At 38.0% G+C, this 13,383-nt stretch overlaps 2 protein-coding genes across 2 annotated transcripts in view; one reads left to right on the forward strand and one right to left on the reverse strand.

Annotated features, from left to right (window-relative positions):
* Nucleotides 1-5,526: 5,526 nt before the first annotated feature.
* On the reverse strand, nt 5,527-12,431 carry LOC106877322 (uncharacterized). The gene is made up of 6 exons (XM_014926196.2): nt 12,296-12,431; nt 11,642-11,799; nt 10,023-10,128; nt 8,194-8,468; nt 7,237-7,402; nt 5,527-6,486 (listed from the first exon to the last, which is right to left on the reverse strand). Exons 1-6 carry the CDS (start codon nt 12,312-12,314, stop codon nt 6,323-6,325), a joined length of 888 nt encoding a protein of 295 aa, XP_014781682.1. The 5' UTR covers nt 12,315-12,431; the 3' UTR covers nt 5,527-6,322.
* Nucleotides 12,432-12,484: 53 nt separating this feature from the next.
* The window catches only part of LOC106877317 (Fanconi anemia group D2 protein), a 43,714-nt gene continuing 42,815 nt past the window's right edge, over nt 12,485-13,383 (forward strand). The window contains exon 1 of the mRNA XM_014926184.2: nt 12,485-12,570. The gene's annotated coding sequence lies outside the window, so the exon portion shown is untranslated. The remainder of the gene's footprint in view (nt 12,571-13,383) is intronic.

Raw genomic sequence — 13,383 nt, forward strand, 5'->3', positions numbered from 1 at the left:
CTTCAAACTGCATCCAGTAGATGGGGACCCTGGTTCGGAAGTTCCAGGGGTTTAAGGAACCACCTCTTAATTACAGTTGTTCCCAGGAATAAGTAGCACCTGTCAGGGTCTCAGCAATGGGTTAATTAGCAAGTCAAGTCCTGCAGATAAGGCTCATTAGTCAAGGGTGGGGACCACCAAGGGAAGGAAAAACCCTGATTTTGAACCTCTGCTGCCTTGCAGCAATACCCAGCCACAGAAGAGGCTTTGGAAGTGAACCCTGAGGTAGTTCGATGTCTACAACCTCGGGCAGCAATTCCTACAAAGACAATGGTGACAAATTGAAATAGCCATGCTGTTGTTCCTTTGGACCTATCAGTAGAGCATTCACCCTGGGTCGATCGAGGTGGCTTTGACCAACGAGTTCACCCATGTCCCTCACAAACGCTAACCCCATCTGACAGTCGGCTCTAATGTCCCAGCAGGCAAAGTAATGCTTCTGCTTGTGGCCCAAAAGTCCAGCTTGCAGATTTGTCAAATGCCCCACGAGGAGAGCAAGCACACCGGACAATGCAGACACCGTAGTCACAGTCGTCATTCATTGTGGAGGTGTAGAGGTCATTTTCGGAGTGTCAGTGGAAATACAAGTTCACATGTGGTCCCCAGTCACATGTATAGTTTAGAACGGTGAGATCCACAACAACTCACCTTGCCGTCAATCGTCGACTGTCACAGTGGATTTGCTGACCAAATCATTGAGTATCAGAGCAGACGTAGCCAGGGTTTGAGACACAAAGACTGGGAACACGCTGCTTGGGCAACAACTTGTGCTCCATGTCATACTGCCCAGGCTCAGATCTTTTTAAACATTCTGTACTGGAGAGACTGGCAAATGCAGTGGATCCACAGAAAAGAACACTACAGCTCAAACAGCACGGTGGAAGGACTGCCATTCATGCATCAGACTGTTCAAGCCACAGACAACATTGCTCCAGAATGGACAGACAAGGAACTACATCTAGAGTCATTTTAAAAAACTGGCACTCAGTTGCTTACGACGACGAGGGTCCCACTTGATCTGATCAACAGAACAGTCTGCTCGTGAAATTAACATGCAAGTGGCTGAGTACTCCGCAGACACACATACCCTCAATCTATAAGCATAATATGCTTGCATATGTATGACCAAGGTTAACATAAATAATTATACCGGTAGTATAACAGATACTTTTAGCCCTTGGACGGTTATCCCAACTTCTAACTCTACTAACCTTTATTTATTTATATATATACACACACACACTCTTGTATTCATTTTTGTCTTTTAATGTAATAGTCTTACTATTTTCTACATTCTTACGTAACATTATCCTTCATTGCATGTCTTTCAGTCAGAGATGTTTTATGACCCCCAATGAAATCCCTTTTACTAAACAAATTCATGTTTCGTTTGCTTTTTCCCTCATCGGCCCCTGTTGAAGAGCAGAATAAATAAATATGATTGCTTCCCACTGGCATACATTTGTCTGGGGGTATGCATGCGTGCATGGGAGTTCCGAGACCCAATTTTCTCCCTCTTGATTCTTTCCCCACCCCCTCTTTGGTGCCAGCCACAATGCTGCTTCATTAAGATAAAGTAAGTCTTTCTACGTTATTTACATTTAACGGATATTTGTCCTCATCTTGTTTGTTGTTAACACGTTTCGGCTGATGTAACCTCCAGCCTTCAACAGGTGTCTTGGAGAAATTTCAAACCTGGGTTCTCATTCCTAAGGTATTTTTCAATATTATTATTATTATTATTATTATTATTATTCAGGTCACTGCCTGGAATCGAACTCGGAATCTTGGGTTTAGTAGCCCGCACTCTTAACCACTACATTTATGTTATTGCTACTCTAAAGTAGACGAAGGTAAGCCTCATCAGAGTAAGTTCAGTTACCAGGAATGGAGAACAATGAAATGTTTTGGCAATCCTTGCTCTCCGTCAAACAGAGAAAGCCCCTGAATTGCATTTTCATTGTAGCCAAGAGTGTATATTATACAGAGAGAGAGAGAGAGAGAGGGATTTCAGAGTAAGTTTGTAGAAAGGGACACGTTTTTTAGGATGAGGAGTGAATTTTTAAAACACATTTTCTATTAAAAAAAAATCAACTACAAAGTTTCACCACGTTGTTGGTTATGGGTAATGAAATTTTTCTTTCAACATTTAAAAATGGCATTTTAACCTTCCTGGTATCAACCGACCTGAGACTCCACTCCCCCACCCCTCGTTCTATGATACAAATTCCTTGTTTTAAAGCAAGCTAAATTAAAAAGCCTCTCATCAAATTTTCATGTTAATTTATGTTCCAAACACTAAGCTAGTAATAAATGATATTTGACTAAATTGTTCGTTATTTTCAAAATTAATAGGAACAAAAGCAGAATGTTTAGGACAGGAATACGGTAGAAATAAAGTGTTAAGAACCATCATCATCATCACTGCGTTAATGTGATACTCTGCTAATTAGTCTAGAGAATAATTGCTACATCAAAAGGTTTAATCATTTACTACAGAAATCAGATATATCTACTTAAAATGTTCATTACCCTTAACAGCAGAGAGCAGTTTTATTTACCAATCCATCTTTTGTTGAGGAATGTCATGTTTGAAATGATTCTTGCTTTCGAGATATGTCAAGTTTATTGATGCAGAAAATACCAATTTTGTTTGTTTCTTCTTTTTTTTTTTTTTTTGGTAGATATTTTAGCATCATTACTGGAATAACCCTGAAATTTAATTTCATAGTTAAAGGGTTAATTTTTAAAAATTGGTGCTTTACTGCAGGCGATAATTATTAAGAATTCTAAAAACGGATTTTTTTTTCTGTCTGGGGAAGGTTGTGAACATCATAGCTGCCTACTTTTGTTTTTATTATTCTCCTGTTTTTTTTTTGCTTTTCTTTCAAAAAAATAATGAAGAGGACAGACAGACAAGAAGGGGAAAAAAAACCCTCAGAAAATTGTCTGGTGAATATATTTGAATAATTCAAATACATCCATTTATTAAAAAATTACTATTTTTAAATTTCAGAACGTGAGATATTCAGGAACAGTACTTTGGAGTAAAGATTATTTGCCAGCATAACATGGCAGTCCTGGTTTAGGATGAATGTTGCTGTAATTTAGCTCCAGGAGACATCCATTTATTCCCAAGCCCCCACCAAGAGAAATTTCACAAGGTAGTACATGACTGTTTTTGCTTGTGCAACATAGGGGCCCACCCCAAATTTCAAGAAGGCAGTAAGATGGGGTTTTGTTGTTTTTGTTGCTTATTTTTTCTGGTGAAATCCCTGTTCACTTTTCCTTAATCAGAGACGACCAAATTGTGTCTAAGAGGAAATGATATATAGGTAAAAAAAAAAAAGACTGAATCAAATAGTGAGAGGAGGAAGGGTTTCTCTGCTGATTGTTATCTGTGGTGGTAGTCATGGCAAAGAAGAAATGATATTTCATGCAATCATCTTGTAGGGGGCACTGTAGAACCAGAGAGAATGGACGAGTGCAGAGGACTTCTTTCAGGGGTGGGAGGTGGGGCAAGACGTAACAGACGATTCTGTTTGTTCCCCCCACTACACACACACACATATATATACACACACACACACTCAACACACATAGAGAAAATATTTTGAACAAAAATGAAATTTTGTTGCGCTTTGCAATCTCTCAATCTTCATCTATTTTCCCAGCACATTCCAGTCTTTGAGAAACTGTTTATATTAACGTACAGATGCATATATATATATACACATATCCATACTAATGATGATGATGATGATAGTGCCTGTGTGTTTGTATGCAAATATGTGTGCATATATGTATATGTGTATGTATATATGTGTTGTTATTTATATATATAGAGAGATGAGTGAATGTATGTTTGTACACGTATGTATGTATATATATAAATGTGTGTGAGTGTGTGTATGTAAATAATGCTATTTCTGTGACAGCCATTTTGCTGTAGTGACTTTTAGAAACAAGAACCATAACTCTGCTTGCCTCTGTCTACTTGACTGATAAAAGAGATGAAGTAAAAAAAAAAAACAAAAAAAAACTGTTCTGCTCCTACTTTACGGACTAAAAAAGTAAGAGGACGTTCAAATGTAATATATATGAACCGTAGTTTTAACATGAAAAAGACACACAGACAGACACACACACACCCAAATGTCACTGGTCATCTTCTATTTCAGCCGAAAACTTGTCGCCTATAAATGAGAAATAAAGCAAGAAAACAAAAATATTTAAATCTGTGGAATTTTTTTTCTAAAACCTCGCCATTTTGTAAAAATATATTATTTCTTTCATGCAGATTATTATTTTTTAATTACTAATTTATTTTTACTAATTGAATGCCTTAATTGTATGGAACCTTACAACAATGCTATCTCTATGTGACACTATGAGCTCCATCCCAAAACACACTTCTGTGCCACTGGCCTTTCTGAGATTGATTTTATATACATGCATATATATATACACACACACACACACATACATACATATTCTACATAAAAAAGCATCCTTGCCGGTGCCATGTATAAAGCACCCAGTACACTCTTTAAAGTGGCCGGCATTAGGAAGGGCATCCAGCTGTAGAAACCCTGCCAAAACATAACTGGAGCCTGGTGCAGCCCTTCAGCTGCCCAGCCTGTCAAACTATCCAACCCATGCCAGCATGGAAAAGGGATGTTAAATGATGATGATGATGATGATATATACATCCATTTTATTCTTCTATTGGTTTCTACAGGTTTCAGTCTTTGCACTGTGACCATGATAGTGTGTGTGTGTGTGTGTGCATAGTTTTCAGCATTTCTTCAACTAATATTTTATACTTTTTCAAATTACAGAACACCCTTAGTATAAAATGTAGTTTGTTTTTTTTCATTTTAAAATAGCTGTATAATATGAACATGCCAATTTGATTCAAATATCTATGTGACAGAAAATTTTGGTCATTGCTTCCCCAGCCAGAAAGATCACCACACCACCCCTGGTACATATATAAAAAGAGGTAAAGACCTGCTTCAATCATGAATGACCACGGAAGTACACCTACAAGGCTCAAGTTCAAGCATAGTTGTTTTATGGAAGACCAGCAGTCACCCATGCATACCAGCCTCCTCTCTCCATGTTGTCCAAGAAAAAGGGGCCAATACAGCTTGGCACCAGTGATGTTGCAACTCATTTCTGCATGTGAGTGAGCTGGAGCAGCATGGAATAAAGTGTCTTGCTCAAGAACACAACACACACACACATTTATATAGACATGTGCACGCATACACATATCCACATCACACACTTTCTGTATAACAAAGTTATTTGATCAACTACAACCGTACCATAGGTCTACTCAATCAGTGATGACCTAGGGTTAAACAACATCAACTGTAGCTCAAATAAATAAGCCTTATTATTAATATTAAAATGGAAGAGAAATTAGTAAGAAAGATAAAAGGAACAAAAATAAAAAAAACATTAATTCGAAAAACAAAATAAGAAAACTGAAAAGAAAATTTCTTTTTATTTACTTTCTCAAGCAGGCATTTGATAAATAGCAGTGGGGCTTGGGTGGCCTTCCCATTGAACATCCGGGTGGAATGTTCCTGGTATATTGTTTGGAGTTGCTCCATTCTGTACATGTCCTTGGATGCTTTAGTGATTATCAAGAGTCGAGTTTTCCAAACAGTGTGACTTCATGCAGGGACTTGAACAAGTGTCTTGTACCACAGCCTTTGGCTAACCAAGAATGGACTTGGTCTACAGAAACTGAAAGAAGCCCGTTGTGTGTGTATATATATATATATATATATATATATATACGTGTAGATGCATGTGGGTTTGTATGTATCTTTGTCTAGACATCACATGATGGTCGTAAACGAGTCCACTCTCATACAAATGATGTTCGTTTCCAGTCTTCCATGAATACCAATGTCTGGCCATGAGGAAATATTCACCTTGATTGGAGACAGGTGAGGGTTGGTGACAAAGAAGGCACACATACACATGCATTAATACCTACACACACAGCCGTAAACACAAACACACAGCCACACACAAAACAAAACACAGCCATATACACACACACACACATAGCTATACAATGACACAGCCATACACATATAAACACAAATTTGAGGTAACATGTTTCATGTTGAAGTTTCAAATGCTAAGTTAGACCACATGTGAAGACAACAAAATGCATTCCTCAATGCAGTGACCTTTTTCTGAAGAATTGCATCAAATACAATCAAGAATGTGAAAGAGTCAGAATTCTTGGTTCATGAACTTAACCAGAGCTGGTCTCATTACTTTCACCCTGGAGCATATTGGTGTTGGAGACATCGACTGAGCTCAGAATGGAACAGATTGCTTCCGGTAAGCTAAGTTTGGCAAGGGACATCCCACTGAACTCTTGAAATTCAGTCAGCCACTGTTTCGAGTAAATCTTACCTGAAAGATAAAAAATAGTATATATATTATATATATATATATATATCCCCCTCTCACTCTCACGGAGAGAGGCACAAGCACATACACACACGGCAGTAACTTCCGCCTACCAAATTCAATCACGAAATATATATACATACATACACACACATACATATATACACAGACATACATACATATATATCAATACAATATCTGTAGCAGAATTGGAGAAGAAATTCCAAGTATGGATGCAAAACCTGGAATCAAAGGGCCTTAAAGTTAACCTAACATGATCAGCATTTGGAAGGGCATCCAGCTGTAAAAACCACACCAAAACTGAACATGCCTGTGCGAGTGCCATAGAAAAAGCACTTGGCCCACTCTACAGTGTGGTTGGTGTTAAGAAGGGAACCCAACCGTAAAAACCATGCCAGAACACCCATGTTTCAAGGGGTGAATTATTCAAACCCCAAAGAATCCTTCTCAACACATGGCTATGATGCTCCCCCACTACTTCTGCTCATGATCAGAGATGCACATATCGTCAGCCACCAAGAGACATGCTCAACTGGTTGTGGTCAAGCAAATCTGTGGTATTGAGCAGAATATTTGCTGTCGCCCATCTTTTATACCAAGACAAAACATGTCCAGTTAAGATCAGAAGCCATGAGAATCACTGCCTGGTTCCGCACTATTTAATGGATAAAGTGTTATAATCAAAGTTTATTTCAATAGAGTCATGATTAAAAAGTTAAGAGATCTACTCACTGATGTCAAAACATTGAACGGATATTTCATCTGGACGTACAGCCAAAAGATTCATGTAGGAGAGACTACATTCAACTGAAAGATTTTCCTTGAACAGAACAAAAGATATCATGTCTCGAGCCACCGAATACTGGATACTGTCTAACAGATTGTCTTTGCACAAGGTCTGGAAATCAAGAACAGAACAGAAAGGAATACAATGGAATGGTATGGCATGGAGTATAACAAGAGGCAAGGAAAAATGACAGAATGGAAGAGAAATAGAATGGTGTTGGTGTGACTGCATAGGTAAGAAGCTTCTTTCAGTTTCCAACAACCAAATCTTTGGTTGGACCAGTGTTATAAAAAAAAAAACACTTGCTGCCCACTTATTTTATTGACCCTGAAAAGATGAAGGGCAAAGTCACCCTCAGTGGAATTTGAACTCAGAACATAAAAACAGAAGGAATGCAACTGAGCAGTCTGTCCAGTGTGCTAACAATTCTGCAAGCTCGCTGCCTTAATAATAATAATAATAAAAATGATGATGATGATGATGATTTCAAATTTTAACACAAGACCAGAAATTTCAGGAGAAGGGATAAGTCGATTTCATTGACCCCAGTACTCAAGTGGTACTTATTTTATTGACCCTGAAAGGATAAAAGGCAAAGTTGACCTCGGTGGAATTTGAACTCAGAACACGAAGACAGAAATGCCACTAAGCCCTGCGTGCTAACAATTCTGCCAGCTTGCTGTCTTAATAATAAATAACAATAATAATAATGGTTTCAAATTCTGGCACAAGGCCAGCAACTTCGGGAGAGAGGATAAGTTGATTACATCGACCCCAGTGTTCAACTGGTACTTATTTTATCAACCCCCGAAAGACGACACGAATAGGAGGAAGAGAAGAGGGAAACAGAATAGCATTAAGAATAGTAGACACCAATTAAGGATGGAAATAAAATGCCTTACCAAAGCCGTTTGAATTGCAATGTCTCTGACATTGAAGGCATGAAAATAATCAGAGATTTCTGTGATGATGGCATGGGTGGATTGTTTGGAGAGTTTCTTGTGTTTGCTTAGAATCTTCTCAACAGGAATAAATGGCAGCAAATTGTATTTCTTGGTCTCAAGACCATTGGGACTCTGAGAAATTTCAATGAAATAGTTGTGGTAGAACTTTCCATTTTGGGTCATCTGGAACTGTATGTGGACATCACTGTCTGTGCTGTTTGTTACTTTAAGACCTGATAACAGAGCAAGAGAAGAAACATGGAAAGAAACCATGGAACCAACATCAGAATGGTTAATTTCAAGAGTTGCAACATAAAGCAGAATGTTTGGAAATGTGGAATCCTGAAGAAATACTTTCCTTTTGGGGTCTGTCTTCACCCCTCAGTGGTTTCCAGAGGATTAGATTCATAAAGATCTATTCACTGTGGTCCTTCAGAAGTTTTGCATAACTAGGGATCTATTCTCTGAGGCCCTTGCTCCTTCAGAGGTTTAGCAAAACCAGAGATCTACTCACTGTAGTTCCTGGAATAACCAGGAATCTACTCTGTGGTTTATGGCTCTTCAAAAGTTTAGCAAAACCAATGTCATTGTATTTGGCATCAACAAACCATTCAACTGTGTCTGGCATGAGAACTTGGCTATGTTGCCCACCCATGGATGCCATCATTCTCCCATCTCTTGAAATAGAAAGCTTCTTGTCTGTCTGCGACATTGCAATGTGTTGTTAGGACTCTCTTTCGGCCACACTAGCAATTCCAGAAGGATACACCAAGGATCGTTAACGTCCCTTAACTCTTCTACCAGTCCTTTAACAATCTATTTACAGACAATATGACCCTTCATCCCTCTCCCACCTTCCATACCCAAACGTCCCACCCTGTCATGCAACCTGAACACCTCCTCGGAAACCCACCTCAGAAACATCCTCCAAAGAAGTCCTGCCAATCTGGACCCCCTCCTCTGACACCAATAAAAGACACAACCATCAAGGAAACACCAAATCTCTCCCTTTGAAATTGAACAACTCAGACCTTTAAACATTGCTACAGATACTAAGCATTACCAACTTTACCTGCTAGAAACAACAGCCAAATCTCTCTCAAATCAGACTTCCCTGTACACAGAAAAGAGATGAAATGGTCACAGCTAGAATACTTTTGATTATCGATCGACTCAATCAGGGCTGTGTCCCCTCTGTATCTTGCCTTCCCCCACTATGGTGCAATCAATCTTCTCCAGAATATCAACCTTCCCATTCACATTTCTTTTCAGCAAGGGTCAACTTACAGATTTTCAGACTGAACATAAACCATATCAATCTCACCAACATGGGACAACCTATCTCCTTCCTCCAGATTAAAACCAGCCCATATATAAAAGAAGAATCCCTATTGAGTACAGGCGTGACTGTGTGGTTAAGAAGCTCACTTCACAACCAAAGTGGTTTCAGGTTCAATCCAACTGTGTGGCAACTTGGGCAAATCTTTACTTTAGCCCTGGGCTGATCAACCCCATGAGAGTGAATTTGGTACACGGAAACTGTGTGGAAGTCAGTCATACATAAGTGTGTGTATATGAGTGCCTTTATGTTTGTCCCCCTATTGTTTAACAGATGTTGGTTTGTTTACATCCCCACAACTTAACAGTTCAACAAAAGGTAACCAACAAAATAAGCATCAGACTTTAAAAAAATTAGTGCTGGGGTCAATTTGTTTAACACTTCTAAGCAGTGCACCAGCATGGCCACAGTCCAATCACTGAAACAAAGAATAAAGAAACGTACTTACCCAATAACTCATAAGTGCAGAGAGTGCTATTGCAAACATCCCTCTGGTGGTCAAAGGTCAACATGGACATCTTACTGGAGTCAAGATCATGGGACTTGGGATACCACTGAAATAAACAAATAAGACACCTTTTGGACGGGAAACTCCTGAACTCATAAAACTTACCTGGGATTTGAACTCAGAATATAAAGATAGGTAGTAGCATGGGTGTTGGTAAGAAGCTTGCTTCCCAAACACGTGGTTCTGAGTTCACTCCCACTGTGTGGCACCTCGAGCAAGTGTCTTCTATTATTGGCTCAGGCCAACCAAAGCCTTGTGAGTGGATTTTGTAGACGGAAACTGACAGAAACCTGTCATGTTTATATATGTGTATATATATATTCATACATGTATATATAGGTATATATATATATATACAAAAATAAGAGGAATGACCAGCAAAAGTGGACTCCTATATGCTAGAAATAGATGCCGAATCATCTAACCACGAAAAAAATATATGTTCTCAGTAAAAATTCAGCGACACAACAGACTGTAAAATCGACGGACTATGCTAACGATCCTGTAGATATTTACTTATGTAAATTTTAACAGGTGAAACCATGGTACGTAGGTTAATCGTTTTTTTTATTTAGCATTTTTTCATTTGTCTTGCTCTTTTACAGTCTGTTGTGTCGCTGAATTTTTACTGAGAACATATATTTTTTTCGTGGTTAGATGATTCGGCATCTATTTCTAGCATATAGGAGTCCACTTTTGCTGGTCATTCCTCTTATTTTTGTATGTAATATAATTTTAATCTTCGGATTTTTTTAATATGCTAGACCACTGGTTTTAATTGATTAATATCAATTTCTACCCTCATTAATACATCTTATAGGTATATATATATATATATATATATATATATATGTATGGCCACAGTCTAATGACTGAAACAAGTAAAAATAAAAGATATGCAAAGTAGACACAGCAAAAAATTTTATCAGATGTTCTGTGGCACTTGGCTGCCTCATGAAGCACAGAGCCACAAATTTGAAGGCAGAGGGAATGATATAGACTGTTACAATACAACATAGTGCAGGGCTGAATGTGTGATTAAGAAGTTTGCTTCCCAACCACATGGTTCTGGGTTCAGTCCCACTGCATGGTGCCATTCATACAAAATTTGTGTTATTTCTTTGCAGTCATCTATGAAAACGCACCCAGCTATTGAGCTGTTTGTGTTTGTAGGTCCAGGGGAAATACGATCTTGTTTGGAAAGGGGCAAAACTTGGTGGCAGGAAGAGAGTTTGGTTAGAGAATATCTGCTTCAAGAAACTGCATCTGACCCATGGAAGAATGGTAAAATAGATGATCAAGCAATGATGAGGATTGCTTCCTACAGCTGGAATTCATGACTTTTGGTCTCCACCGCCTCCATTTACTATGAACACCCACCCGCTCCAGTCTCGGGGGGACCCCATAACAAAGAGTTACAAGTCTGCTCTCCCACCCAAGACTAAGCTACTAATAAAAACAAAGAAAAAAAACATCACTAAAACAAAAGAAAAATAATGACTATGAGTTAAGGTAGTGGGATGAGTAGAGATGGCCATGGAAGGATAAATTCAACTTACTTCTTCAATATGCCTTGCCAATTCCAGCCGTTTCTCTTCACATTTCTGATAAAGATCTACCAACTGTTTCTGCAGCTTTTGCAAGCATTTCTGCTCCAGGACCAAAGGACTTTCGGCCTCAATTTTGTCTGCTTCACTGAAGAAGCTGAAAATATCCTCTGCAAAGAAACGGGATTTGCTGTTCAATAACATTTAAAGAACTTGCAGACAACATAGAGACTATGGAATAGTAACAAACATTAAGATTAGTTTCAAATTTTGCTACAATGCCAGAAGGTTCAGAAGGGGGCCAGTCAATTAGATCAATACCTCCAGTGTATAACTGGTACTTATTTTATTGACTCTGGCATATTTTACAGGCATAAAACACACCTTAGAGTTTTTGCAGACATTCGAAAATTGCATACGTTTATGTTTAGCCAATGAAGAAATCTGTGTTTATTAAAATTAATGAAATTGAGTTAATTACTATTTTATGATATCTTTTATAAGTATCGAAAGATCGCCGTCTTTTCATATTTTCACAATACGATCGTGTAATCAGTATGCGTGCGCGCAACGACCGGAAGTTGTGGTGGACTAGTATCGAAAGATCGCCCGTAATATCTCCCTGTACACATATATCTGTAATGAAATAAATTGTTATTCACTTACTTTTTGAGTTTGCCGCCATCACGGTTGCATCGGTGTGGGACGGTGTAACTTGAAGTTAATTCCCTCTGAATAAAAGCATTCCTTTCCGGAAATATCCAGCCAAAAAAAAAAAAAAAAAACCTATTTAAAGGGAGATAACTGACATTAACTCCACACTCTTCACAACAATTTCCTAATTCTCGTGACGTCACAGCGCGCCAAATTAGTATTTCGAAATAAATGTGTATAATTTTTAACTCACGGGAACTTTCCTAACTTCGACACAAATCTTTAACGTGAGTTAATCTTTTCTCCAGACTATCGTTTTGTTGTTTCTTTAAAACTTTATCGTAATTAGATCATCTTTGTGTACCAAACAGGAAGAGTTTTATGTGTACATATTGTGGGTGGCGGGAACATTTTCGTTTAAATATGTATAAACTTTATTAAACTTACAGCTTTATTTAATTTTCTTGAAATTCTTTTTTTTAGAATATCCTCACAATTACAGTCCTCAATTCTTATCCGTCTTCTGGCCGCTCTTTGTCACTTTTAGGTTTCATTTAACGGCGTATAATAGTTATGTCCAGTAAAACTCCACATAAAACAACACAATCAAAAAACCGATTTGAATTAGGAACCGCAAAAGCTAAAATACATTTATTTTCTTCTTAGTCTTAAACATTTTGAATGGAAGACATAATATTAGTTTAATTAAAGATTATAGATTGTATTCTATTTTAAATTATACAATTTTTTATGTTAAATTCAAATTACGACAAACGTAAATAAACTAAGTTTGCTTTTAGAAGCGTTGAGATGTCCACAGCTAGCCACCTACACTTTTCTCTGCAAAATAGGGATAGTTTATCCTGTTCCGGCTATATTATTAGCATTATTCTGCGATTGAGAATTTAAAATCACTTCTATAATTTTTTATATCTGCACGATTTGCTTTGATAAAAATGCACCATGAACAAGTGTCTTCCACTTCAGCCCAGGGCTGACCAGTGCCTTGTGAGTGTGGCTTTGGGAGATGTGAACAGTGGGATCCCTTGACGACAGTATAATCTTCGTTTAACTAAGGTATCTTCGGCCTAATAAGTAGC

This window comes from Octopus bimaculoides, chromosome 24, assembly GCF_001194135.2.
Source record: "Octopus bimaculoides isolate UCB-OBI-ISO-001 chromosome 24, ASM119413v2, whole genome shotgun sequence".
NCBI classification, from domain to species: Eukaryota; Metazoa; Mollusca; class Cephalopoda; order Octopoda; family Octopodidae; genus Octopus; species Octopus bimaculoides.